General features: G+C 44.3%; 2 protein-coding genes across 10 annotated transcripts; both read left to right on the top strand.

Moving 5' to 3' along the window:
* Positions 1-36: 36 nt before the first annotated feature.
* On the top strand, positions 37-18,259 carry tpd52l2b (tpd52 like 2b). Of its 9 annotated transcripts, none has more exons than XM_035160254.2 (9): positions 39-246; positions 4,325-4,485; positions 5,213-5,361; positions 10,260-10,307; positions 10,882-10,983; positions 12,962-12,988; positions 13,669-13,710; positions 14,561-14,609; positions 15,103-18,259. In XM_035160254.2, exons 1-9 carry the CDS (start codon positions 228-230, stop codon positions 15,187-15,189), a joined length of 684 nt encoding a protein of 227 aa, XP_035016145.1. In that variant the 5' UTR covers positions 39-227; the 3' UTR covers positions 15,190-18,259. The 9 variants fall into 9 exon arrangements, with proteins under 9 accessions (XP_035016149.1, XP_035016148.1, XP_035016153.1 ...); XM_035160253.2 differs by having other exon boundaries at positions 13,666-13,710; XM_035160258.2 differs by lacking the exon at positions 10,260-10,307 and having other exon boundaries at positions 37-246.
* Positions 18,260-20,584: 2,325 nt separating this feature from the next.
* On the top strand, positions 20,585-25,165 carry ppdpfb (pancreatic progenitor cell differentiation and proliferation factor b). The gene is made up of 5 exons (XM_035160266.2): positions 20,585-20,752; positions 21,764-21,859; positions 22,955-23,032; positions 24,295-24,388; positions 24,663-25,165. The coding sequence occupies exons 2-5, from the start codon at positions 21,805-21,807 to the stop codon at positions 24,775-24,777; spliced, it is 342 nt and encodes a 113-aa protein (XP_035016157.1). The 5' UTR covers positions 20,585-20,752; positions 21,764-21,804; the 3' UTR covers positions 24,778-25,165.
* The last annotated feature ends 2,703 nt before the right edge of the window (positions 25,166-27,868 follow it).

Below are 27,868 nucleotides of genomic sequence, written 5' to 3'. Positions count from 1 at the left end.
CCCTTCTGACGCGGCAGCTGAAGGGTGACACGCAGCTTTTATTTTGAAACCCTGGACCGGATGTGGCTGGCTGGCCGCTCGGCTCTTCTTCTTCGCTGGTTCCGTCGTCGTCGCTGTTCGTTCTGGATCAACTGAAGCTGAGACCCGGAATAAAAGTCACGTTATTCCTGTTCTGCTCCGTTTACACCAGTTCGACTCCCGACGCCACGAACCCGTCACATCCCGTCATGGATCCCGCGAGTCAAGGTAACGTGAACTGTTAGCTTAGCATGTGTAGCCTAGCTTAGCGCTGGAGACACGTAAACAGCTGCGATAAATGTCTCCACCTTCCCTCAGCTGGACGTGTCTCCAGCTTCATGTGTCCTCAGCTCTGTCTCATGTTAGGATGTGGACATTATCAAAGATAAATGTCTCCACCTTCCCTCAGCTGGATGTGTCCTCAGCTCTGTCTCATGTTAGGATGTGGACATTATCAAAGATAATTGTCTCCACCTTCCCTCAGCTGGATGTGTCCTCAGTTGTCTCATGTATGTGGACATTCAGATAAATGTCTCCACCTTCCTCAGCTGATGTGTCCTCAGCTCTGTCTCATGTTAGGATGTGGACATGATCAAAGATAAATGTCTCCACCTTCCCTCAGCTTCATGTGTCCTCAGCTCTGTCTCATGTTAGGATGTGGACATTATCAAAGATAAATGTCTCCACCTTCCCTCAGCTTGATGTGTCCTCAGGTTCTGTCTATGTGTTCTCAGCTTCATGTGTCTCCAGCTTCATGTGTCCTCAGCTCTGTCTCATGTTAGGATTTGGACATTATCAAAGATAAATGTCTCCAAGCTTCATGTGTCCTCAGTTCTGTCTCATGTTAGGATGTGGACATTATCAGAGATAAATGTCTCCAGCTTCATGTGTCCTCAGCTCTGTCTCATGTTAGGATGTGGACATTATTAAAGATAAATGTCTCCAGCTTCATGTGTCTTCAGCTGTGTCTCATGTTAGGATGTGGACATTATCAAAGATAAATGTCCTCAGCTCTGTCTCATGTCAGTTTTATTATATCAGAGTCTGAAACATGAGCTCTGGATTATATAGTCTGTTCATTTCCTGTAGTCAGTGTCTGAGGCAGCAGCAGCAGGTTGTTGGGTCGCGACTCGTTCAAACAGGAACATGTGGGGACATCCAGGCGAGGGGCGGAGCCTGTAGAGCAGCAGGAGGCCGGACATGACGTATAAACTCTGCTGTGGAAAGATCAGTGTTGTTGTTTACAGCTCATCCACACCGGCGTCGGCCCTCATCACCAAAAGATCTGGAACCTCCTTGTGTTTCCAAGTGGACGTCTTCGTCTTCTACGTGAAGCTTCAGGACATTGTCCTGCTGTTTTCTCACATGGACTCACTCTGTCCAGAGACACTGACTCAGACATTTGTTCTCACACACAGAACCTGCAGAACATGTGAGGAACACGTCAGGAACATGTCAGGAACATGTCAGGAACATGTCAGGACTTCAGTGTACGTCTGAAGCTAAATGAGACAGAATCAGTTCACAGGCTGCAGCCTCTAAAATGTATAAAATCTGAATCTGCACTTCTCAAAAACAACTTTGTATAAACTGAACGTTAAAACCTTCATGAACTATGCAGGAGATCCCATTAGTTGTAGCGGAGGTGTCTCGGGAGCGTTACGTCAGCACCATCCCTTTGGAGATGTACTAATGAGTCACTCAGGGCTGCATCCTGTTCTCTGTAATACTGAGTGGCCGTCACAGATATGTCCCGTTGTACGAGGCTTCCTGTGTCTGAGAAGGACCGGCAGTTAGGAAGTGATAAAATTCATCTTGACGACAAACTGGAGTGAGCGCGCTGCACGTCTGTCCTCTGCCGCTTCCTAAATGATGCTGTGAATCACACGAGGAAGACGTTTGGCCGAGCGGCGGACCCTTCCTGCTTCGTACGGTATCACATGACACCTCCGAGTGTTTGTTCAAGTAAAAACTTCATTCTACAAGAATACTATGAACAGATGTCTGTCATGTGTGTTTGGTTTTCAGGGTCCATGTTGTTGTTTGTGGTTATAAATGTTCTGTCTTCCTGTGTTTGAGCATGAAAATAGACCAGAATGCATTGCAACAGCAAGGTGGTGATTTGAGGGGTGTGGCCGTTATCACTTCCGTGCCTCAGTGTTTGCAGACTGGTCAGACGACTGGAGGTCAGAGGAACTACGTTTAACTTCCATGTGCAGCTGGTGTTTGATGAGAAGTAGCAGAGCTTGGACTGACAGGATGTTGCCAGGGGGCATTCTGGGAAGTGTAGGAAATGCGTGAAGGAAACGTGGTAACAAACTATATCTGAGACCCATTATTATTCTTTCTTTGTTCCCTTTACGAGCCGTTTGGTCTCAGTTGGCCTTCGCTGCTGTTATGTTTGTGGGCTGGTCCGACTCATTCTCCTCTGAATCAATATACCTTCAGGGTGGAGTCGTCACCAGCGTGACTCCGGATGTCGACTCGAACTCACCAGCGCTGCCTGCACATCCTGATAAGCTGCTGACTTGTGTGTGTCTGTTGCTGTCGTGGAGTGGTGTTGAGCTCAGTGCTGCGTATACATGCTGCAGATTTATATTAAAATGCTTGAAGGGAAGTGGAATAATCCTGTTCACTGTTGTGGAAGTTGTTGTGTGTGTGTAAGCAATGTGAGGCATGAGTTAGGTTTCACAAAACGTTTGTTTATTGGACTATAATTGATTTTAAATCCCGGTTGTCAATCCTGGAAAAGCTTGAGCAGGCTAAAAAACACTGGTCTGTGACTCGCTCACTCACGTCTGTTAATCGTCTCTGCTTCAGCCGCGAATGTCCCCACGGCTGGAGTGTGGGGTTGTGTTCCCACTTGGCCATAACCTACTGGACCGGATGGCAACAAGTTCTGCTGCCTGAGCTCTTTATACATTATATATATATAGATGGGGGCGTGAAGAGGATTTCAACAAATTAGATAAAAAGTGTTTCAGAGACAACTTAACAACATTTAAGTCTAATTTCACACAGCCTTCAGTTGCTCCGGTGTCTTTTCCTTCGTGTGTCCTGTTGTCCTCTGACTCCGCTCTGACTCCTGTATCTGCCGCTGGTCTCCTCAGGTGAATGACGCAAGATCAGCTCATGTCATAAAAATCCAGACGGTGGCAAAGCTGGTGTCTTCACTGGCATTTTGTGCAGTGAAGCATCTCAGGGTAGTAAACCTGACACATGTTGGATCTATGTGTGCTTTTGTTCTTTAAAATAGTTTAATCCTATTTGTATTTGATATCTCTCTCTAGTTTGTGTAAGTGTACTTTTTTGTAGAAAGTGAAAGTTGTATTTTTTCCCAGAAAGAGATCTTGATCACAATAGAAATCTAGAACCAGTTTCAATTTGTCCGAACCTCAACGCTCGTCACTCCCTGTCACGGAGGCAGGCAGGTCTTGACTTTAAGTTCATGCATCTTCGCTGCTGGAAAGTTCTCACAAGATGTAGTCATGAAGAAAGATGATAAGAGTCCTGTTAATGTAAAGCTGCTTCAGACCTGAACTGAGGTCCGGACATTGTCCTGAAGGGGCTGTACGTGAGAACCATACATGACTAGTAGGTTTTGGTAGAAGACGAAGACGTCAACTTGGAAACACGAGGAGGTTCCAGATCTTTTGGTGATGAGGGCCGACGCCGGTGTGGATGAGCTGTAAACAACAACACTGATCTTTCCACAGCAGAGTTTATACGTCATGTCCGGCCTCCTGCTGCTCTACAGGCTCCGCCCCTGCTGCTCTACAGGCTCCGCCCCTCGCCTGGATGTCCCCACATGTTCCTGTTTGAACGAGTCGGACCCGACAACCTGCTGCTGCTGCTGCACAAACACTGACTACACAACATGTCAGGAACAAGCTGCTGCTGCTTCTGGAGTTTATGTCTGAAAACAGCTCATGTTTCCGATTTAACAAAACTGTTGCACTGAGCTCTTGTTTAGGCCTAACCCCCCCCCCCCCAAATCAGAAATTCGATCTGGAAATGCATCAATAAAATCTCATCATTTCCAATCCCTGGATCTCAAGTCACTCTCCCAGAGTGCCTTTCTGGTCTTGGCTCCGTTAGTTGTTGCCTTCTCTTCCTGTCCGAGTTCTCCTGCTGGCCACACTCTCCCTTTCCTGGCCTCAGCTTCTGTGCCCGTCACTGAAATGGATACTGAGCAAACCACTCTCGGCTTCTAACGCTTCATCTGGTCTGAATGTGAATCTGCTTGTCCCTCTGCTTCGTTTCACTCTCCCGTTAACGTCTCCTTTCTCCCCCCTACGCCTCTCAGATATCAACCTGAACTCTCCTAACAAGGGCCTCGGTGTGGATCACTCAGACACTCAGTCAGACGTGGTGGTGGTGGAGGGAGCGGTGGCCAACTCGGTCAACCCTCTTCCACCGGGCCTGACGGAGGAGGAGGCTGAGGAGCTCCGCACTGAGCTCACCAAGGTAAGAACCGGCTCCTTCAACATCACCAGGTGTTTACATGTTACCTTCTTTCATATTCAATTAGAAAACGGGAAATTAAAAAACAAGTCATTATTTCGTTATTCATTTATGAATCTGAAACCAAAAATCAAATAACGGTTTGTTTTTCGTAGTTTGGATTTTTTGCTCAGATCAAACATAGGAAATGAAAAAAGCGGGTCATGGGCCGAACTTGATATTTAATTTGTATGATTTGTTTGACCTGGAAGTTCTGTTGTGGTGAAACCCTCATTGATTACATTTGAATAACGGATGTGTCGTCATATCCTTTATTTCTTTTTTCATCTCCACCTACACTCAATAAAATATGGTTTAGATTTTGGTCAAATGTCACTGTGACCTCAGTGAACACATTTTTTGAAATAACTCAATCATTAATTTGCTAATCATCATCAAATACAGTTTATACGTGTTATTAAATCTCAAGTCTTCACTACATACACTAACATACGTTATGTGATATTGGTGTAAGCTTGGCGGAGGTAAACAACTCTCAGGCGGTAATTCAGTTTTTTCTTTAGAGCAGCAAGACTGAAGACATTTACAAACATGACTCAGAGTAGAAGAGATGAGTTGGATTAGATTCTGCACTGGATGATCACAAGTATCATGAGTCAACATCTGTCTGTAAAAGAGCTGAACCTCCAGGAAGAGCTTCTAATGCCAGCCTCTCTCTGGTGGGTTTCAGGTGGAGGAGGAGATCAACACCCTGCGTCAGGTTTTATCAGCCAAAGAGAGACACGCCGCGGAGCTGAAGAGGAAGCTGGGCCTCAGCCCGCTCAACGAACTCAAACAGAACCTCACCAAGGGCTGGCAGGATGTACAGACCTCCAACGCGTATGTAGTCATCACACACATTTCATGTTGCTCTTAGACAGATGCTTGTTGTTTTTCTTCTAAAAAGGTTTAAATATTCACAACCAGCTTAGGCTGAATCAAGGTTTGGTGCAAAGAGCCGATATCGAGCAGTTTCTGGCTGAGCTTGTGTTTCACGCGTTTTTTCAATTGGATGTTTTCTCTCAATCCAAATGTCCCAGTTTACTGGTCCTTGGTTACTGGAGTCGGTGGGATGAAGCAGGATATGAGCATTTGGTCATTTTAACCAACATCAAATAGAAAAATCCTTAATATTATTATCATTATCAAGGGGCCGTGACAGTCTGAGCTCAAAGTCTCATTTAAGTCTCATTAAAGATAATAAATTAAAGACTGTGGTTTGTTCAACTGTGAAAGTTAATTTACAACTCTGACATGTTTTCTATGCTCATTTTATGTTATTACATTCAAATTACAAAATGATAACAGGAATGTTCTGGATGATGATGCTGAATTAGTTTAACCATCTGAACTATTTTTACTTCCTGTGATGTCATTTCCAGGAGAATATTCAAATGCATCGTTCAGCTGAAAGGTTCTGTACTGAAATTGTTTTTTTTTTAAAAATACAATATTCTGTCATGTTTTTATATATATTGATCCAAATAATCTTTAAATATAGACAAATATATAAAAATAAACTAAATATAAGTTATTTGAACGATGTACATTTATTTAGTTTTTGAGATATGAACATGTTTCTGTTCCTCTGGCGCTGCAGTGCGTTGTCGTTGTCTCGCAGCGTAAAGGAATGACACGAGCGTACAACATGATGAAGACAGACTCTCCACTGCCAAAAGAATGAATGTTCTAAATATTATAGTTTTTATTTTAGACCCATTTAAACACCTTCATGCCGACAACAATCTCCCGCAGCATTTCGGGGAAGTTCCCTGGTGAGACCAACTGGAAATACCACATTTTACACGGCACATAACAATACATTCTGAAGTGCTCATGAGCAACAACGTGATGAGGCGGGAGACGGAGGCCTTGGCTTTCTAGTCCAAAAAGAATGAATTTTGTAGCCGTTATGTTTTTTATTTAAATCGATTTAAACAGTTTTAATTATTGATCACCACAGCAGCTCACTTGCACGACATTATGACTGAAGCACATCTTGATTTGAGGAATCTCGATCAATAACAGGGTCTTGGGACACAGGCTGACAACCTGATGACTTTGAACGTGCACATGAATCCCTGAGCACATAATTATGGACGTTATTCAGATGATGATTAGAATTGAATTCATGATTAGCTAACGGAGCCGGGCTGCTCCGACAGCGTACCGCCCTCGTGTCTCTGTTTCTAGCTTTGTGAGAACCTCTGAGAAGTTGGGCGAGTGGAATGAGAGCGTGACCAGTTTGGATCTGTGAGTCCACGCTCTGTTCGCTGCTCGCTCACAGCTCGTACCGGGGCTTCTGCTGTGTTTGCTCTCTCACGCTCGTACTCGCACTGTTCTCACCTCCTAACCATGTTTGAGAACGCTGCACATGTCCCTCGTCTGTGTTTGACTCCGTGTCTGGTAGCAGGTCGGTTATCCTTTGCAGGTCTCATAGTTTCTATACTCGAGTTGAATAAGATGCTGTAGAGGAGCACATGAATCTGATTTGGAGATTGTCAGAAGTTTTCCAGAAATCAGTCCAGATGTGATTGATCCCCACCTGTAATGGTGATTGGGCACATTTTGATATATGATGAGTTTAGTCTTGTTTATTTGAAAGTGTGTTTGACCCTGTTGAGGAACCTGCTGCGATCTACAGGGTTTCTGGGGGGTCTTAAAAAGTCTAATTCTGAGGGAAAGACTATGATATGTACTGTCTCTGTCTGTAGTTTGAGAGAGAACCTGTAGTTTCCAGGGTTCATCTGTATTCATCTACTTCACCTTGTCTTCAGTTGTTGAATTCTGGGGAAGTGTAAGTGATGCTGGCACTCTGATATCCCATCATATCTGTTACACTTGACGTAGATCTTAAATTAAGAAGTTTTACAATTTTCTCTTCATATTAGCAACCTGTAATTACATTTTCAACTTGCCTCATTGAGCATGTTTGTGTGCAAGCTGAGGGGATAGAACTCAAACGTAAGGTTTTATTTTGTTCTAATACTCATCTGGCAGCCTTCTTAGCAGCAGCCATCAAGAAGTGGGGGTTATTTTACCGTGAGAGCAAAAATCGACCACCTACATTTAGAAAATCTGACTCCATCAAGAAGCCACTTACTGGTAATGTTTGCACATTAGGTGATGGGCCTGAGGGAGAGTGGAATGATATGGTGAGCAGCTGAGGCCGGATGTTGACCGTAAAGGAGGCAGTGACTCACCAACATTTGTAATTAGCCGTGTTTATGTGCTGGATATGAATCGGCCTCTGGGACATGTAACCCCACAGATGAAGGTAAAGGTGTAGCTCGTGGTCCGAGTCATAGGTTTGTCCATCAGGTGTTTGTATTAGAGATGGAGCTTCATTGTGCAAAATAAGAAATTAGCTGGTCACAACTTAGACGTTTAAACTCTGCTCCATCTTAACAAGACGTCTGTGTCTGACCTTTAGTTTCCTCAGGCAGACGTTGTCATAGAGAAAACCTGAATCTGTGAGTTTTCCTCTGGTTTCCACAAGACGACTGCTGCTGCTGCTGTGAGGTCTGAGGCTCATGGAAGTTTCCTCGTGGCTGCTCTGAATGAACTGAGATCACCAAGATCACAGAGTTCCTCTGAACTGACAGTGACGCTGTTCTCCACTTTAACACACACACGTCTTCACAAACCACATCAGCTGCACTGGTTTGTCATATTTATTCTACATGTACGTATATGCTCACACATCAGTGTGTTAATCCTCGACTACATATAAAGATGGACAGCGCGTCTCTGGAGCTTTAACATACGTTTTGTGGGGGTGAGAAGGAGAGAGCACTCGTTACTGCAGCTGCACATTTATGAGAGAGATTCACACAAAGTTTAGAGGAAGAGTTGCAGTTTATGTTTAAAGTAAAACCTGTTCAGATCATAGACCAAAAATAAAGATGGACAACAACTCACTTTTCTCACATTGAAAAATAGGAAGTTAACAGATACAAACGCTGCCATCTGGTGGTGGAGACGTCATTTGCAGTCAGTCTGTGCAGTTGTGATCGTAGAGCGCCAAGTTCCCGCCCACACACGGGCTCGACCAATCCTGAGTCAGTCTCAGCGGTCAAACACGACTAACTTATTAAACCCAACTTATCAGGAAGATGAACACTTGAACATCAGAGAGATAAGAACGACCTGAAATGACAGAAACCGTCTTTCACAAATATTTATTTAACGTCTACTTAGATTTTTATAGTTTGGTCCTTGTCCCATCTGCTGACATGTATATGTAATAACACAGAAACAACAGTTATATCAACGTCAATGACAGCGATGATCTGAGTGCCCCCTGCTGTTTGACGTGAGGAGTGCACACCGCCCTTAAAAGAAGGGTCACATATCTGTGACTTTTACAAGTTGAAGTTTTATTTAACAGTCTAACAATTGCAGAACCATCAGTGCTAAAAATATATAAGATCAAATTGTGTATTTGTAGAATCGTGACACTTGTAATATCCACGTAGGAACACAAGCAGGACATTGTTGTTGTTTAGACCAACACACACACACACACACACACACACACACAATGCTACACACAGCGCAGTAAGGTATGTGCTTGTGCCGCTCACCCACACATACACACCAGACTTGCTGCTGCAGGAACAAATGGGAGGAGAGGAAAGGAATGTGAGGGCGAGATGGAGGGGGGGGGGGGAAGTGAGAGAGACGGGGTTTTGCTTAGTCATAGGACACGTGATGTCCAAAGAGAGAAATGGGTTATGAATTATGAAAACGCTGGAGGCACAAAGACTTGGAGATGGAAAAATCAATCACTCAAGTCTGTGGCTTCAACGTTTTAATTGCTGCTGTGCTTTCAGGTTCAGCATCAGTCTAAACATGTTGTATTGTTTTCTTTTTGCCAAAGTATATCAGGGGAGAAATGATTTCAGAATTTAAGAAAATAAACCTCACCACCTTTTCTACATCCATCACTCAAAAGTTTTAGACCAAGAAAAAAGAAACGCTTCCACATACAAACCTCCAGATGTGAAGGAGAAAAACCCCTGTTTCAGATTGTTGTGTGTTTCTGCTGTGAGACAAACAGCAGTCACAGGGTGAAGTGCTGTATGGGCAGAGTGTGTGTGTGTGTGTGTAGTCACTGTGTTGTACAGTAAGCAGCCTTGTCCTGATGTAAGTCTGGACACAGACACCAGCCTTGTCTGAAGGTCTGAGACCAGAGCCATCTCCTGTAGCGCCCGACGTGTCCGATATGGATCCATAGACAATGAAAACCACGTTTCAGCTGCTGTCACTCGGAGTCCGACGTGTTCGAGGCTCCACCAGACGAGAGGGAGATCTCCTGTCAGCCTCGTGTTGTCTCAGGGACACAAACACACTAACGTTCTCTTCCTAGACATTGTACAGGCAGGACTGTGTGTGTGTGTGTGGGGGTGTGTGTGTGTGGGTGCATGAAGACTATTCAATACTTGTTATTGTCATTATTATCATTGTTCCATTATGGTAAGGGACTAGACAAGTGTCCTCACGAAGATACATGTATGTGTGTGAATCTTAAGGAATCATGTGAAATATCAGCTGTTTCCTGCCCTATGATTTTGCATTATGTTGTGGACTGCTGTCAAAACCCTTAATGATGAAAACCTTCCCCAGTGAGTTAAATAGTAGAGATCCTGGCTCCAGCTGCGTGCCCAGCACAGTGTGATCTCTACTGTGAGTGTGTGTCTGTCCCCTGTGTCATGATCCTGCTGTTGTGTCTTCAGATATCTGTCCGCCTCGGCCACTTTGGACGACATTACCCACTCTGAAGCGTGAGTTGAGCCCTTTCTCGTCTCTCTTCTGTTTTGTTTTGTTCGTTTGGTTTTGGGCAGGTGCTTTATTATTTTATTTTATTCAGTTCTGCTTGTTTAAAGTGTACATCTTGTTTATAGTCGTGTTAGAGGCAAAATGAATATTGAGCTGATTTTACTGACGCACTGTAAATCACAGTTCGATTAGTTTTGTCTCATGTTTGCTGTGGTGGAATGGTTTGTTCTAATGTCCCACTTCTTTACCGCCCCCCCCCCCTCCCGTCTGTTTACCTTTCTTCATTCTGTCTTTCACTCCATCCATTTTGTTTTCTTTCTTCATTTGTCTCCCTCCCCTCCTCTTCCTCGCTGCCCCTCCTGTCCGGTTCTTTTTCTCCCCACTGTCCTACATCTTCTTTTCATTCCACTCCAACCATCTGTCCTCTCCTCTTCTCTTCCCATTGTTCTCTTTCCATTGTTCTTTCCCCACCTCTCTCTCTCTCTCTCTCTCTCTCTCTCTCTCTCTCTCTCTCTCTCTCTCTCTCTCCTCTCCTCTCCTCCCTCCCTCTCTCCATCCCTCCCTCCGTCCCCTCTCTAGATACAAGAAGACTCAGGAGACTCTTTCCCAGGCAGGACAGAAAACCAGTGCAGCTATCAGCACAGTGGGCACGGCCATCAGCAGGAGGCTGGGCGATATGAGGTACAATGAAACGGAGCCAAAATGGCTGACGCTGGCTCGGCTACAAGAACAAATGAGCAGAGTGAACAGTGTTGAAGGAGAATGGTGCTTGACTGAAGATACTCATTCTGGAACAAGTCCCTTTCAGTGAAACAGCTGGAGGCCCAACACGACCCATTATTCTCTGGGAAATTGTGAAAAAAGAAAACTTCCTCTCTCACTATGTCAAAGAACGTGACTTTCCTGGATCAGCCCCCATTGTCCAGATCATGTCCAAATTTAATGAGTTCTCTCTTGACCCAAATCCCATGAATCCAACAAGAAACATGAAAACATGACCTCCTTGGTGGTAAAAATCCACATCCCAGTGGCATTAATGCAGACGATGTTTCCGACATGCTGCTCCTCTGTAAGTGGAGATGGGATCTGAAGGAACACAGCAGAGGGACATACAAGAGACAATAATAACCATCATTTATAATCTAATCAAAACCAGTTTCAGTCTTATGACCAGGATTCTAGTTTCTTTAACTGAAAACCTTCTCATCTTCACTTTGAATCCAGCTGAGTCATGAGTCACTGCATCACTGTCCACTGCTCATCTTTTCTGTAGCTGTGTATGTGTGTGATATATATATATATATATATATATATATATATATATATATATATATATATATATATATATATAAACAAACATGTAAACTACCTTCTGGTTTCTTATCTCAACCAGTAGGTGGTGCTGTAGAGAAACTAACACTAACATTTTCTTAAACTCAGTGGGTCGACACCATTTAACTTGTTTTCACATGAGAAACACAAATACACAAAATGTGTGAAAACAGCTTCACTGACCCACAGTCATACAACAGGAGCACAACAGTCACATCAAACACATCAAAGTTTAATGAGTTGTGAGTTTTTGTTGCTTCATGTAACACAGAGAAGAACGTTGAGTGACTGAAGACGCCTGAACCACTAACTCCTTCATGTTCCTGTTTCTGACGAGGCCTCGTTGACTCACATCGCCGTCTCTAATTATATTAAAGTTTCCACTCAGACACGCACATTGAAGTTTGCTCTTCAAGTGTGTGTGTGTGTGTACTTATGTGGCAGTGTGCATACGTGTGTGTGTAACTGTTTCCTCTTCATGTGTCCGTCATGTCCATCGCTGCTTGTCGCACGTTTTCCTTGTTCGTCCAAACTTTTTCTCTGATGCACTTTTAGTTCTTGTTTAGTTTGTAGATAGACGAGTGCACGTTGTGCTGAAACCTGTGGAACTATAATCTTCATTTGTTTTTGACAAGGAGAGAAAACACGTTTCTGCAGCTGCACGTTTGTGAGAGATTCAGACAAAACTTACATCACGAGTTTGTGTTTCAAATAAAATCATAGACTGAAAATAAAGAGCGACGACATATTCACTTCCTCACACAGGAAGAATAATATCTGCATTAGTGTGAACAGGACGGACGTGTCCCTGCTATTGTCCTTCTCTGGGGTTACGCTGCTGTGTCTCACCTGCTGTCTCACCGCTGTGTCTCACCTGCCGTGTCTCACCTACTGTCTCACCTGCCGTGTCTCACCTACTGTCAGCGGTCTCAGCTCCGTGTCTCACCTACTGTCTCACCTACTGTCTCACCTGCCGTGTCTCACCTACTGTCTCACCTGCCGTGTCTCACCCGCTGTGTCTCACCTGCTGTCTCACCTGCCTTGTCTCAGCTGTGTCTCACCCGCTGTCTCACCTGCTGTCTCACCTGCCGTGTCTCACCTGCTGTCTCACCTGCCGTGTCTCACCTGCTGTATCACCTGCCGTGTCTCACCTGCTGTCTCACCTGCTGTCTCACCTGCCGTGTCTCGCCTGCCGTGTCTCACCTGCTGTGTCTCACCCGCTGTGTCGTCCTTTGTCTCATTGTGGTTTGATTTGTCCTTGCTGCTGCTCCTGCCTCACTCTCTCTCTTCTTTTTGTTTTGAATGGCTGCCTTGGTTTTTCCTGCAGAGCTCTACCTTTCTCGAATTCCTTTGGGTAAGACTAACACGTCAGTCCTGTGGCGAACTTACATTTGATTCAGGTGTTTAGGACACGATGAGTTTCCTCCTGCACGCGGATGTGAGGCACGTTAACCTCTGCTGTTGTTTTAATAATGACGAGTTTCTTTAACCCTCAAAAACCGAGCAGTCCATTGATCAAACCCAGGATGAAATCCCTGTGGAGCAGTTTATGATGGCGGCACCTTAACGCTGCCAGCGGGCCGACTCCCTCTGCCGGGCTCTCAGGAGAACCTCCTTGTTTCTGTGCCAGCGCTCGTTCTGCTTCAAACCAACAATCGCTTGGCAAACAGAAAACCATGTGCAGGCCTCTCTCTGTCTCTGGGGGTTAAAGGAAATACTGGTTTCTTGTGCCTGTGTTTTAGCATTTGTAACTTTTCATTGTGACTGAAAACTTAGAGAATGCATTGTTTTTAACACAGAACTTATTCACCTTGTAAAAACTGTGTAATGGTTTAGGACAAATACACAAAGTCTGAGACAGTTGAAGTTGAGTTTGTTGTGTTGAGTCGTTGACATTTCTGTATGAAGCAATGTCTTAACTTTGACTTGCTGCATTGTGTGTCTGTCTGTGTGTGTGTGTCTGTCTGTGTGTTTTGCCACTGCTTGCTTTAACACTTACACTTCTCTGTCTCCTCTTTAACGCTTTCAAAGTAGCAACTATTCCATTCGCCACTCGATAAGTATGCCCGCCATGAGGTAAAGTAACACACTGATCTGCTGCTCTCTGTCTCTGTCTGTCTCTGTCTCTCACTGTCTGTCTCTCTGTGTCTCTCTCTGTCTCTCACTGTCTGTCTCTATCTCTCTCTCTCTCTCTCTCTCTCTCTCTCTCTCTCTCTCTCTCTCTCTCTCTGTCTCTGTCTCTCACTGTCTGTCTCTCTGTCTCTCTCTCTCTCTGTGTCTCTGTCTCTCTCTGTCTCTGTCTGTCTCTCTGTCTCTATCTGTCTCTGTCTCTCTCTGTCTGTCTCTGTCTCTCTGTCTCTCACTCTCTGTCTCTCACTCTCTGTCTCTCTCTCTGTCTGTCTCTCTGTCTCTGTCTCTCTGTCTGTCTCTCTCTGTCTCTCTCTCACTCTCTGTCTCTCTTCTGTCTGTCTCTCTGTCTCTCTCTCTCTCTCCTCTCTCTCTCTCTCTCTCTCTCTCTCTCTGTCTCTCTGTCTCTGTCTCTCTGTCTGTCTCTGTCTGTCTCTCTCACTCTCAAAGCTTTAATCTGGTCCAATCAGAATGGAGCAGTTGATGTACTTCACCAACCTGTTTTTTTTATGTAACATTTTTATTTTGAATTTCACAGGAAACATGAGTCATTAGTTTATTTCCTAACGACCTCTGGTTCAGTGTTTCTATGATGAGCTGGTGTTCTACACTGTGAACATGTTGTGTTCAAATCAGATTCCTTAAACCACATCTAGAAAAACCTTCATTGTAAAAAGTCCCACGTGTAAGATGTAAACTGTTTTATGTTTCTAGTTTTCTGTCTCTGCAGTTTTCATGAGTTGTGGTTATTTCATTTTCATGTGATGTTTACATGAATCTAATTGTCTCTGTTCTGCAGGAATTCTGCGACCTTCAAGTCATTTGAGGACAAAATGGGGAACCTGAAGGTGAGAAGACGAGCGGCTTGTGTTTGACAGTAGTTATTAATAAGTTAATCAGGTATATTTATCCAATCAGAGCTGGAAATTAAGTTAAATGTGAAAAGAACATATAAACTTCTGAGGAAGAAATATTCTTTGAACCATCTGATATTTATGTTGTGGCATCACAAACTTACAAAGTGTTAATTTGGTGATTTCACCGACTTTAAGTAAAATGTATTTTCTTTGATTTCAGGGATTTTATTGATTTTATTCCATATAAGTTAAAAGTATCGGTCAAGAGATTCACTCCAGATCTATAGAATCTCGCTTGTCTAATAAATTCAGGTGTTCAGATGAGAGCTACAACTAAATTATTGTTATTATTGATGAATCCAACAATCTTTTTTCTTGATTCATTGATATGTTCTATGAATTGTCAGAAAGTTTCTTTTTAACTTGAGTCTTCAGTGTTTGATTTGAAAACAGGACCAGTAACGCCTCTGCTCCGTCTCTGCAGTACAAGGTCGTCGGCCCCAGAGGGAACGGGGACGCCATCGGCTCCCCCACCGACACCACCCCCACTCAGGAGAATCCGCCTTTCTGAACGCACACCGCCTCTTCCACTTCCTGTTCCTCCTCCCCCTCCTAGCTGCCACCTTCCTTCATGACCTGAGACTGTACTGTTATCACCTCACACGGCAGGGTCCGCCCTGACCTTTGACCCTCCGCCTCACCTCCACTCACTCGCCCCAAAGCACCGACAGGCAGAGGCGGCGGACTTGTGAGTTTGAGGTGGGAGGTCAACCTTCACTCCTCTGCCTCGCTGTTGAAAAAATAATTGTTGATCTCTCGACCTGAATAATTTACCGACTCGTCGCCTTTAGTCCCATCATCACTTCCTCCCTGGTCAGATCCTCACGTCCGCATTCGTCCAAACAAACGCATCAGCTGATCATCGAGGAAAACTGAAGGAAAACCAAGATGTTCGCCAAACTAAATTCATTTTTCATTTTGCCTGGAGTTGTTTTAGAAATACTTGGTTCCCCCAGACGTCACGGGGCCCAGAGCGAGTTCAGTTAGTTTGTAAAGATTTGATCCCATTTGACCTGAACCCGACGTTTCCCCTGCAGGTGAGGGTTTTGTTCAGGAAGCAGGAGATCTGCATCCTGAGGGAGGAGGAGGATTTTATGGGCATAAGAAAAACCGTTGATTCGCTGCTTAGATCTAATATTTCTGTCAACTTTCTCTCTGACTTCTTCAGTCGTGAGCGTCACCTTCTACCCAACTCGTCCCCAGTTTCACTCACTGGTCAGAGGTCAGTGGTCTGACTGGGGCGGGGGGGGGGAGGGGGAGGACCTACTACTGCTACATGCATGTGCACATCTCATCTCAGTTGAACCATAACAACCATGCAAAGACGACCAAGGTCTTCTGTAAAAAAACAGAAAAAATAAAACCTTAAACCATTTTGTATTATAAACTATTTTACACTGCTTTGCATAATGTTTTTACATAACTTTTATCAATATGTATAAATATATATGAATAAATCTATCGTCAGCGCTGCTGCGGGGGGGTAGTGATCCAGTTTGGGGGGGGGAAGCAGGAGGCGAAACTTTAAGAATGTTTCCGTTTCACAGACACGAGACACTGACGGCGGCTTGTCCTGCTTTTATTCTAAAATGAAAACGTTTGAGAAACTGACTCGTTCCCGTGGATGTGAAGCCGTCGGGGGGGAGGAGGAACATGGAGGTGCGTTTGGTTTCAGCTGCAGCACGGTGACATTTGCCAGCCGATCTAAAACCTTCTGTAGGAGCGACGGTGTTTCCCTCGGCTGTTCCCTCGGCCGTTCCTTCTGCTGACGATGGGAGACGATGCTTTGCTGTGTAACACTATCGGCGCTTTTCTATCGGCCTTACTCACTTTAAACGTTTCACCCGTTCTTTAGCTGTAGAACACAACGTTCTGTTTGTTTTGTATTTGTCTTTGTGGAACAGACTGGTTGGATGAAGGAAGGGGAGTTGGAGTCTGACGGGTCCTTTTACAAACATCTCGCTGCTGAAGCTTTGCCAACAAGCCCTCAATGCACTTCTGTTAACACACTAAATGTCCTGATGGTGCACACACGCTGCACGAGGCCAAAAGAAACACACAATCACAGTTGCTCTTATTGTTGTAGACCTGCACCGCCCCAACACACACACACACGCACACGTTGTGATGCCACAGTCGCTCTCGGGCGTCTCTGAGTCCGTCACTGACGCCTGAGTCGTGCAGCACCGTCACTTTTCTCTTGAATGTGGAAAAAGAAGAAAGTCGTTTTCTAGTGTTTTCGTTTCTCTGGCACAAAGTTCGCTGATACACGGGCAACACTGCCTCTAGTGGTGAAACCTCCCAGACAACGTGGAGCCCGGATGTGGCTCTGCACCATCAGCTGAAGGTTCATGATGACGTGTGACCTCCGGCTCTGTGGAGGAACAAACCCTGAACTCTCAAAATGTGGCTCAGTGTCAGATGCTGTTTTTTGAGGCAGCAGAAAAGTTTCATCGTTGCCAAACGTCCGTCTCGAAGTGTCATGAGTCGACGAGTGCTTTAGGATCCGGGGTCGTCATAATGATTCCTTCACAGGAAGATTTCAACTTGAGCCATAGATTTAAACCGTTCAGGTCAACGTGAACACGATGTCTGCAAACGTTAGGTAACAGAACTAATGTGAAATTAAGAGTTGACTGAAAGGCTCATTGAAGAAAGAACGTGCACTCGATTCGTGGTGAAGTGAACTTTTTAAATGTGTTGACTGGATCCTGAGCAACGTCTGAGAGACGACTGGGAGCACTGGTTCATTCTGGAGTCGCTGTGTTCGATGTTGGATCGTTCAGCGTTGCTCTCGTGTCCTCGTCTCTAAACGTCACCACGTGTTTTATTCAGGTAGAAACTGGCTGAAATATAAAAATGATTTAAGGCCGTTAATATTTTCGATCATGAAATGATTCCAGCCAAAATTTCCCAGGAAGATTTAAACTTATAGAAAAAAAGAGACGAGATACAAAGGTGAAAAAAAAACACATTTTAAAAAACCAACTTCCCGTCAAACTGCTTCAGATTCGATCATTTGCGTATTTTCTTGTTTTGTGTTGATCGTTTTGTTAGTTGATATTTTTCTGTTCGGTTGAGCATAGTTTCCTTTTACTTTCTATAGATGTGGATTCAAGAGAATGATCATATGTATAATTAATCTACCATCAGTTAAAAGCAAATGTTTAAACATGTTACAAGTCTCTGACTTTGTGCTTTGCCAACATGAGAACGCAGACGCTCACTACAAGACGTTTATATCTAAAGTCATTTATTTCAGCTTTCACTCCAAAAAATCTCATTTAAAATAGATTAAAGTGTGAATTGCAAATAAAACGAGCTTTGGGATTATAATCTGTGAATCAGTCGTGGGACTCTGGATAGAAAAGGATTATGTACTTTTCTTTCAGTTTAAATTTGAGTTTTGGTGCCAATGGGAAGTGCAGCTGGGCGACAGGAGAATATACTCATAGCTTTATTTAGTTCCAGCTGATGTAGATTATTAAAAGGGATCAGATGTGGAAGCTTATGATTAAAATCAGTTTTTGGTTTTGTTGTATATGTTTGGATATCAATAAAGCATTCCTTTAAATGACAAAGTGTTGTGCTTCAATTATTAAAATCTGAACTTGAAATTAAACCAGAGTTTACTTGGGTTATTAACAAATGTTTGAATATGTCTGTTTAACACTCTTAAGGTTTTATCTTCTGTATCTTCATTCACCAGCTCTGATATTTAAACACACTCAGTTTATGCTCGAGCTAATGACACTTTCTCTGAAACCATATTTATGGGTTTTATACTGTTTTACTTTAATAGAACAGATGCATAGTTTTATGTGTGTGGAGCTGGATGATGACATGTATCATCAGACAGTTCAGAGACAGGAACAGGTTTGTAATAAACATGATGGATCTGTGAACACGTTAGACAGAAGAGTCACTTCATGTTTCTATACAACAAGTGTTATATCATCATGAACTACAGCAGACACACACAACCCTGCATGTACAGTATAATGTAATGAGCACAAACCTGATCAGAAACATGAACATTTGAACATGCATAAGAATTACTGACATGTACTTAGCGTGTTTGGTTTCTGTCTCATCTGCTTCATCTTCGGCAGCTGTCGTATCGACCGTGTTCCTTTATGGTCCTTACTCTAAATATGTTGTGTGTCTGTCACTAGAACACGAGTCACAATGAAGACTTGTGTTGTCGTGGCCGGGTGATGAAGATGATGGAATCCACTGGTGACAGAAATCACTGGTGCAGAAATCACTGGTGATAGAAATCCACTGGTGATAGAATCCACTGGTGACAGAAATCCACTGGTGATAGAAATCCACTGGTGATAGGAATCCACTGGTGATAGAAATCCACTGGTGTCTTTGCGCAGGTTTGAATTCTGAATTTAAAATCTTTCTGTCAGACTAAACACTACAGTTCATACATTTGACCACAAGAGAGCGCTGCAGTCATTCCAGGGAGATGGTTCAGTCCACAGGACCAGTCTGTTGTTCAGTCTGTTGGTTCAGTCTGTTGTTCAGTCTGTTGTTTCAGTCTGTTGGTTCAGTCTGTTGTTTCAGTCTGTTGTTTCAGTCGGACGTCTGTTGATTCAGTCTGTTGTTTAGTCTGTTGTTTCAGTCTGTTGGTTCAGTCTGTTGTTCAGTCTGTTGTTCAGTCTGTTGTTCAGTCTGGATCAGTCTGTTGTTTCAGTCTGTTGGTTCAGTCTGTTGGTTCAGTCTGTTGGTTCAGTCTGTTGTTCAGTCTGTTGGTTCAGTCTGTTGTTCAGTCTGTTGATTCAGTCTGTTGTTCAGTCTGTTGATTCAGTCTGTTGTTCAGTCTGTTGATTCAGTCTGTTGTTTCAGTCTGTTGTTCAGTCTGTTGGTTCAGTCTGTTGTTCAGTCTGTTGGTTCAGTCTGTTGTTCAGTCTCTGTTGTTCAGTCTGTTGGTTCAGTCTGTTGTTCAGTCTGTTGGTTCAGTCTGTTGTTCAGTCTGTTGGTTCAGTCTGTTGTTCAGTCTGTTGGTTCAGTCTGTTGTTTCAGTCTGTTGTTCAGTCTGTTGTTGTTCAGTCTGTTGGTCAGTCTGTTGTTTCAGTCTGTTGTTAGTCTGTTGGTTCAGTCTGTTGTTCAGTCTGTTGTTCAGTCTGTTGTTTCAGTCTGTTGTTCAGTCTGTTGGTTCAGTCTGTTGGTTCAGTCTGTTGTTCAGTCTGTTGATTCAGTCTGTTGTTCAGTCTGTTGGTTCAGTCGTTGGTTCAGTCTGTTGTTCAGTCTGTTGTTCAGTCTGTTGGTTCAGTCTGTTGTTCAGTCTGTTGTTCAGTCTGTTGTTCAGTCTGTTGTTTCAGTCTGTTGGTTCAGTCTGTTGGTTCAGTCTGTTGTTCAGTCTGTTGGTTCAGTCTGTTGTTCAGTCTGTTGTTCAGTCTGTTTCTAAATGACATGTTTCACTGATCACATGTAAACTGTGATCAGTTGTTATTAACATATCACGTGTTTCTGATTGTTCTTATAATTCATAAATCTGTGTTGATATTTGGCTTCAGTATTCTTCCTCAGTTACTTGTGTCTTTAAATCACCTTAAACTTAAAATATCTGTATTGTCAACTTCTCCATTAGCACATATGTCTTTACAGTTTTTATATAATATAATAACTGGAACTGGGTCTGACATATAATATATAATTTGATGTAATATATAATCTTATATAAGATATAATAATTGGAACAGGGTCTGAAGTCATATAATATGATATATAATTTAATATATAATAATAGAAACAGGCTCTGACCTGCTCTGCTGCAGTGTGTGGCCCCGCCCCTCTTTGTCTCGCAGCTCCGGACCCCGCCCCTCGCTGCCTGTGATTGGCCGGTGCGCGCTGCCCTGTGACGTCAGCTCCTCCCGGGTATATAAGCTCCTCTCCTCCATTAGAGCAGAATCTGTAGAGAAGCTTCGGGACGTCGCTCGGAGACATTTCCTCTGGACTCGTCCTCCAATGGGCCCCGTCGCCTGTAGCGTCTCCCCCCCCAGCCTCTGACCGACTTGTCCCGCTGCTGCCGCCCGGCGTCCAGCGCGTCTGCTCCGGGAGAGGTGCGTGATGCTGCGGGGAGGGGGGGGGGCGAGCTAACATGCTAACGATGCTAGATGATGCTTAGTAAACACAACATGGTGGAATCAGCTGTTTTCTACTGTGACGTTTCATCCTGTGGACATCAGACATGTCGTCATCACAGAGGAACTGACCCCCACAGGAAACAACGTGTTTAGCATCATGTCGGTGATTCTGTCAGTTACGAGCTGTTGTTGTCTGCTGAGATTGATCCTGCAGTTGGCTGATCCAGAATCAGTCATCGAGCTGATCCAGAATCAGTCATCATTCATCGAGCTGATCCAGAATCAGTCATCGAGCTGATCTCAGATGTAACATCATCCTTATTAGTCTGTTTTGATGAATCAGGTCTTCAGATGTGTTGATTTGTTTAAGATCTGAAGCTGATCATCACATTTCAGTTTGATAACTTTATGGATATTTCAGTTCCTCTCTGATGAGGCCGGGACCTTCAGGCTGCAGCTACTTGCACAGAGAACCCTTCAGAGTGAATGTAAACATGAATATGAGTAAAATGTTCATGTTTGTATTAAGAATCGTGTAAATGTGAGAAGTTATTTTATGCTTGAATATGATGAACGTGTGTTCAGAGGATCAAACCTCGTACATGGAATCAAGTACAACACGTCAACTCTGTGTTTATACAACTTTAAATTAAATCCAGTGTAAATACAACTTATCACCACTGGAAATCTGATCAGGAATAAACAGCGTTTTTCTTGGTCAGTTATGTTAATTCAGTCAGTTATGAAATGTCTGGATCGACTGGTTGTTTAACGGCTGCAGCTCCGTGTGGACGACTAAAGAAACGAGACTCGGGCGTTTGAGCCTCACGTTAAAAGCTCGACTCATTTAGAATAATAAAAACCAGTTGGATCTGAACATTTTCCACATATTCTGATCTTAAATGTGTAAAGATGTGATTATTTACACGTTCCTCTGATGTTCGACTGTAACGAGGAGCTTTAATAAAACGTCTCTGTCCTCTGCAGGTTTCCATCAAGCACAACCTACAGCGACCAGCGACAGGAGAATGGCAGCGATTCCAGCGGGCGGTTCTCTTGTGGCAACAACTGACTACTACCGAAGTGAGTCTCTCGCCCCCTATAGGCTGCTGTTAAGTTAACACCCTGACTCACTGTTGGCACTAGTTGTTACTCCTACTGCAGAAGTAATTAAATGATTGTACTGATTGAACTCTTAGAAACTTTCAAATATGAGTTCTGCTGAATTTCAAAAGAATCATTTCCTGTGTGTTATTAACATTAGATTTAAAGTCATTTCCATTAAATCCACAATTGAACTTTGGGTTTGAACAATGCTGGAAACATTTAGATTTATTAATCAATCACATTTTATTTGTATGTCCCATAATCACAAATCACAGTTTGTCTCATAGGGCTTAACAAGCTTTTATGTATAAGTACACAAGTCAACAGAATATATAACACAAGACATTTTGATTACTACACGTTCCATCTCTAACAGAAGCTGCGTGATCCTCCCATCGATTCTCTTTGTAACGTCAGGGCCTTGTTTAAATAGTTGGAGTGAAGGAAACAGTCCAGTCACTCCAGGCAACTCCCTTCCTGTCTGTCTGTGTTCTTGTGTCTCTAACGTCCTGAGAGATGACATGTTTGGTTTCAGAGTTATATTTAGAACCTGTATAAGAAGTGGGGGGGGGTCCTGCATCTGCAGCATGTGTTTGTATTCGGGCTCCGCAGACCATAACCTGTCTGATCAAATCAGGAGCTGCAGCCTGGCAGCCGCCCTCGGGCTGTGGTCACGTACCAGAGCAAAGTGGATCTGAGTTTTGTGTCCATGAACAGGAACATTAAGATCTGGACTCAAATGAGATTCGTACAAAATGAGACTTGAGTCCAATAAGGAAAAGTGAGGCTTCTGACATCTCAGCAGCCGGTTCGATCCCAGTTCCATCCCAGTTCCATCCCAGTTCCATCCCAGTTTGATCCCAGTTCGATCCCAGTTCCATCCCAGTTCCATCCCCTAATGCCAACGTGTCCTCGGGCAAAACACTGAATCTGCCATGCGATGCACTGTATGAATGTATGAATCTGTATGTGGTCGTCAAGACTAGAAAAGTTCTATATAAATACGGACCTGAAGTTCCAGTCTGAAAACATCAGTGACTAACGCCTCTCTTCTCCGGCTCCCCCCCGCAGGGCGCATCGGCTCTACGTCCAGCAGCAGCTCTTGTGGCAGTTCAGAGTTCAGCGGGGAGGTCATCCCTCACCACCCAGGTACGAGAACTCCTGAAAGCCCCTGAATGTGTTAACGCTCTGCTCCAGATGGAATCCAGCTGCTCCAGAGGATTAAACCCTTTAGTCTACGTGAGGACAGATCCGTCTCAGGAACAACCACCACAGGATCGTATCACTGCACGTTTCTGTGCGTCAGTGTCTCCACTGCTTCCTGTTTGGGACCAAACATTCGTGATTTGTCACCGTTACTCACTGATGTTGTAATATTGCTTCAGTTTGAGTAACTTCCGGATTTCTGTGGTTGAGTCATCTGTTGATGTTGTAGTAGGTCCTTTCTGCTCCGACCAGGATTTCATTCTCCTCAAGAAGGAGGATTGAATTTAAACTGCGCCTCTAGCACTCGCTGGTCAGGATGTTCAGTGGTGGTGACCAGTGGTGACCAGTGGTGACCAGTGGTGACCCTCTGCACCAGTTCATACCTGCTGACTTTGACCATGGTCTCAGTGCAGCCGCATGTGAAAACCTTCTGTGATGGTGAAGGATTGTGTTGGCTCGTCTGTTTTTAAACCGCAGGGTCAGCTTTTTAATGGCTGCTAACACTGTACACACACACACACACACACACACACACACACACACACACACACACACACACACACACCTCCCTCTGTCTCGCTCTGTCAGTGCTGTACATGAAAGTAGGTGAAAGGGGAAATGTGGGCGTGTGCAGTCGGCTCAGTTCACTGTTTTTCTTTAGTGCAGTTCAGTTATTAATAATGATTCAAAAGACAAAACGTACACACTTATAAATGTTAGTGTGAGAAATCAAATGTACTTTTTCTTCAGGAATCTAGTTAAACCTCTGGACCTTTTTATTTAGATCTATTTCATCTAGTAAACTCCAGTGGAGCAGATGAGGGTGGCGGCTCAGCGCTCTGGAGCGACACCATGTTGAGTCAGTTTCCGGCCCACAGCAGTCGGACTGTTCAGTCAGCTGTTCAGTCAGCTGTTCAGTCAGCTGCTCCGTTGGGAACTCTTCACTCTGCCTCTCGACAGGCGCTGGGACTTTTCCTCGGCTCCTCACAAAGACCAAAGTGTCTTTAACGCTCTTAAACCTTCATCCACCACATCTGAGTGTTCAAATGTGGAATAAAGAGGACGACTCCTGTTAGTGAAGCTTCTCACACTCACCAGGATGAGCATCGTCCTGAGAGCTGCACGTTAAACAAGCTGCTCTGATAGAATCTGAAAGGAAACGGACTGAGGTCTGAACTTAGTGTCGTCCTCCTGTGTCTCCGCAGGACTCCCCAAGCAGGACTCTGGACACTGGTGGTCCAGCTTCTTCTTTGGGAAGCAGCCAGGGATGACCCCTCTGACGGAGGAGGCACAGCTGAAGTAAGTATCGGCCGATCACTGATCTATAACAAGGTTTCATCTTGAAACTCTGCTGACGAGTCCGGACCGGCTCTGAACATTAATAAAGCTGAAATATTCCTTATACAAGATAATCACTAGAATGTAACCTCTGAGGGTCACATGTCTCAGTCATGTTAAGGCCGTGACTGGTCCCTGTGTAAATGAGTTGATCCCAGTGAAGATGGACGCCAGGTCTCGACCCGGTTCTCCAGGGCTCACACAGAACCGCTCAGTGTCTCTCTGTGGTTCTCAGGGCGGGGGTTCCGGGTGCGGTGACGAACGGTCAGATCACCTGCGTTGCCAGGGAGATGGTGATGCACCGCCAGGTGAGTGAGAGCAGCGACGCAGGAAGCCCCGCCTCCTCCTGATCCTGCCGCCTCACTCCGACCCACGCCACACCTCGGGGGAGGGGAATCAAACCAACGACCAACGCTAGGTGACGGGAGAATGTCCCGTTTACAACCTTTTTAGTTTTTTATTATAATTATTCTTCATTGTAGGACAGGCTGCCTTCTTCGTTTTGTTTCCTTGTGTTTTTTATTGACAACTTAAAAAAAAGAAAAATATAAAAAAAAGAATGAGACGATGATGATGATGATGAAACTAATGAGCTTGTTTTTTAACATTTGTACTGTTCTGTGTTTGTAATCCTGTGGTGCATAGAAACACTGTGGTCAACACACGTCCACATGCTTTTGTTAAACTCTTCTCACTCTGTGGTTGCAAACGCAATAAAGTAGCCTCTGGCAGCCTAAACCTCTGAGTCCTGTTGTCTGTGCTCTGAGGCCGGAGGAGGAGGGGGATTCGGTGTTTAGCCCCGCCCACATTCAGCTCGTGAGGTTTCCTCCTGCTGGTGGAAATGGCCTCATAAGGACGTTGGTTCACTGGTACAGAAGCAGAGTAAACAGAGCGAGCGGAGCTTCATGTCCTGCAGTTACACAATCGCATCTGGAAACCAGGAAGGAAAAAAACATTCCTGCACAAACTGTCTCCAGCCACGAGATTTCAACTTCTGCTGCTTCGGATTTAAACACTTCAACACACATGGAGAGGCTCAGAGTTTCTAACATGTCCTTCAATCAGATTTTATTTGTATATTCACAAATCACAAGACTATAAATTAGGACTTAATTCTTAAAATCTCATTTTCCCTTTAAGTCGCCCTGATCCTCTCACAGAGTCGACATGTTAAGAAAGTACTTGAATGATTAAAGTGGATTTCTTTGAGAATATATCAAACTTTAGTGCTTATGACTGCAGCTACAAACGTCTGTGGCTGAACTGATGAAATTAAAGAAGGAAATTCTTTCTGTTCAGCTCATGAACACATTTACATCTTTGAAGACGTTCGACCTTCTGACCAGGAAACAGTTCACCTGCTTCAGCTGACATCGCTGCATTCAGACACTGTCTGACCACATTGAGTTCAAAGTACAAACTAAATCATAGAAATTATTCAAACAACAGCAGAATATTGATTTTAAATCAGTCCATTGTTTATTTTTATTTTATTCCAGCTTACATTTCAATTTTTCCTACAACAGAGGAGCTACCCCAGTGCCTCTGAGCAAGCGGCTCCATCCACACAGTCAGAAAGTCACAACCACAAACTGACGTGTGGAGAAGAAGCTCTGAGCTGCCGGTGGAGCAGCTCAAATCCTGACGCACGGATTTTTCCACTTGACAGTAAAATGGTTTGTGTAAGCGCCGCTGTCCCCTGTCCCCTGTCCCCCAGTCTGTGTGTCTCTATGAGACAGAGGAAAGACAAACAATGGTCGCTCTGCATGACAGAGTTGAAAGGTTGAAAAGAGGATTTGCTGAGATAAGAGGACTGTCCTGTACATCTGGGGTTTGGCAGTGTGTGTGTGTGTGTTTCTGTGTGTCTGTGTGTGTGTGTGTGTGTGTGTTGAAGGGGGGGCCCCTCCATTAGGTCTCAGTGATCTCTGTGTTGTCAAAGAGTCTCTTATTCCGTCGTCATAAAAACCTTAATTTGACAGAACTTGGTTGAACTCTGGTTGTGTGCCTCTGTGTGTGCATGTGTGTTTGTGTGTGTGTGTCCTACCCTCCTGTGTGTGTGTGTGTGTGTGTCCTACCCTCCTGTGTGTTTGTGTGTGTGTGTCCTACCCTCCTATGTGTTTGTGTGTGTGTGTCCTACCCTCCTGTGTGTTTGTGTGTGTGTGTCTTGGGTGAAGCAGCGGACACGCTGCTGGGAAACAATAGAGACGTAAAGATGAACTCTGTGACGTCGTCATGTTAGCGTTGGGCTAACTGTTGAAGTCGTACATTTAATTTAGACGAGAATATCATATAACAGCTGGGTGTTGTTGTGTAGATCTTCTCTTCAGTCAGTGATGGTATTTTGTGCGACACACACACACACACACACACACACACACACACACACACAGTGTATTTTGATTTGAGGCAGCGCTCGGCCCCCCCTCGGTGTTCTCCTGTTGCCATGGTGAGCAGCTCCTCTGGCCACAGCGAGGTTAAAAAGAAATTAACACCAGTCTTAATTACACTGCAAGGCTTCAATTTCCACCTTCGTCCCTCCTGTGTCCTCCTCCTCCTCCTCCTCCTCCTCTCCTGACCTCCTCCCTCTTCACCCCCCCTCCCACCTGAAAGCCAGGCTGCCATATTAACTCCACGCAGCCACCAGGCATCATCACTGAGATTATGAACACTAACAAAAGGATCTACTCTGCCGCTGCTGCAGGAAACAGAGTCTGAAGCAGAATTACTTTGGTTTGGTCTCTTCTGGTTTCTGGGGCAAAGTGTCGTTCAGGGTTTATCCTGGAACTTCTCCTGCAGTGAACACATGGAGAAGAGGAACCAGGACCACAATAATAAAGTCACACATCATTTATCTGGTGAAACTCATCATTTTCTCCATTTCATACACCAATCTTTTCAGTTTTATTCCCGTGTGTTCTCTGCTGAGAGATTTCTTTCATTCACAGTTTGGTTATGGAATCATTTTACAGCTCAAACCCACAGAGCTGGGGACAGTATCTTCTGATTTATGGAATAGTAATAACAACCAGAGAAAATCCTTCAGTAAAAAGCTTTTTATCTAAAAAGAAAAACAATTAAACCTGAGTTCATTTAAAGTTCCTCTCTCTGTTCTGGAAATGTCTGTAAATTAGTCGTTAATGATTATTTATGAATGTGAGCGACACGCTGTCTTTTCTTCTGGGCCCTGATGGTCCTGATGGCCCTGATGGTCCTGATGGTCCTGATGGCCCTGATGGTCCTGATGGTCCTGATGGCCCTGATGGTCCTGATGGTCCTGATGGCCCTGATGGTCCTGATGGTCCTGATGGTCCTGATGGTCCTGATGGCCCTGATGGCCCTGATGGTCCTGATGGTCCTGATGGTCCTGACACCTGAACGTCTGCGGTGGAGCTGACTGGTGAAATGAAGAATCAATGATGGTTTTATTTTCCTGCTGGTTCT

The sequence above is a fragment of the Hippoglossus stenolepis genome, chromosome 6 (genome assembly GCF_022539355.2).
Source record: "Hippoglossus stenolepis isolate QCI-W04-F060 chromosome 6, HSTE1.2, whole genome shotgun sequence".
NCBI lineage: Eukaryota > Metazoa > Chordata > Actinopteri > Pleuronectiformes > Pleuronectidae > Hippoglossus > Hippoglossus stenolepis.
The sequence above is the reverse complement of the archived record's forward strand: the minus strand, read 5'-3'. Positions and strand labels throughout refer to the sequence as shown.

Coding starts and splice junctions, on each gene's coding strand:
- ppdpfb (XM_035160266.2), top strand. CDS start 21,805: ATGGCAGCGATTCCAGCGGGCGGTTCTCTTGTGGCAACAACTGACTAC. Junction 23,033..24,294: donor GGTCATCCCTCACCACCCAG/GTACGAGAACTC, acceptor GTGTCTCCGCAG/GACTCCCCAAGCAGGACTCT. Junction 24,389..24,662: donor ACGGAGGAGGCACAGCTGAA/GTAAGTATCGGC, acceptor TGTGGTTCTCAG/GGCGGGGGTTCCGGGTGCGG.
- tpd52l2b (XM_035160253.2), top strand. Junction 4,486..5,212: donor TCCGCACTGAGCTCACCAAG/GTAAGAACCGGC, acceptor GGTGGGTTTCAG/GTGGAGGAGGAGATCAACAC. Junction 13,711..14,560: donor ATAAGTATGCCCGCCATGAG/GTAAAGTAACAC, acceptor TCTGTTCTGCAG/GAATTCTGCGACCTTCAAGT.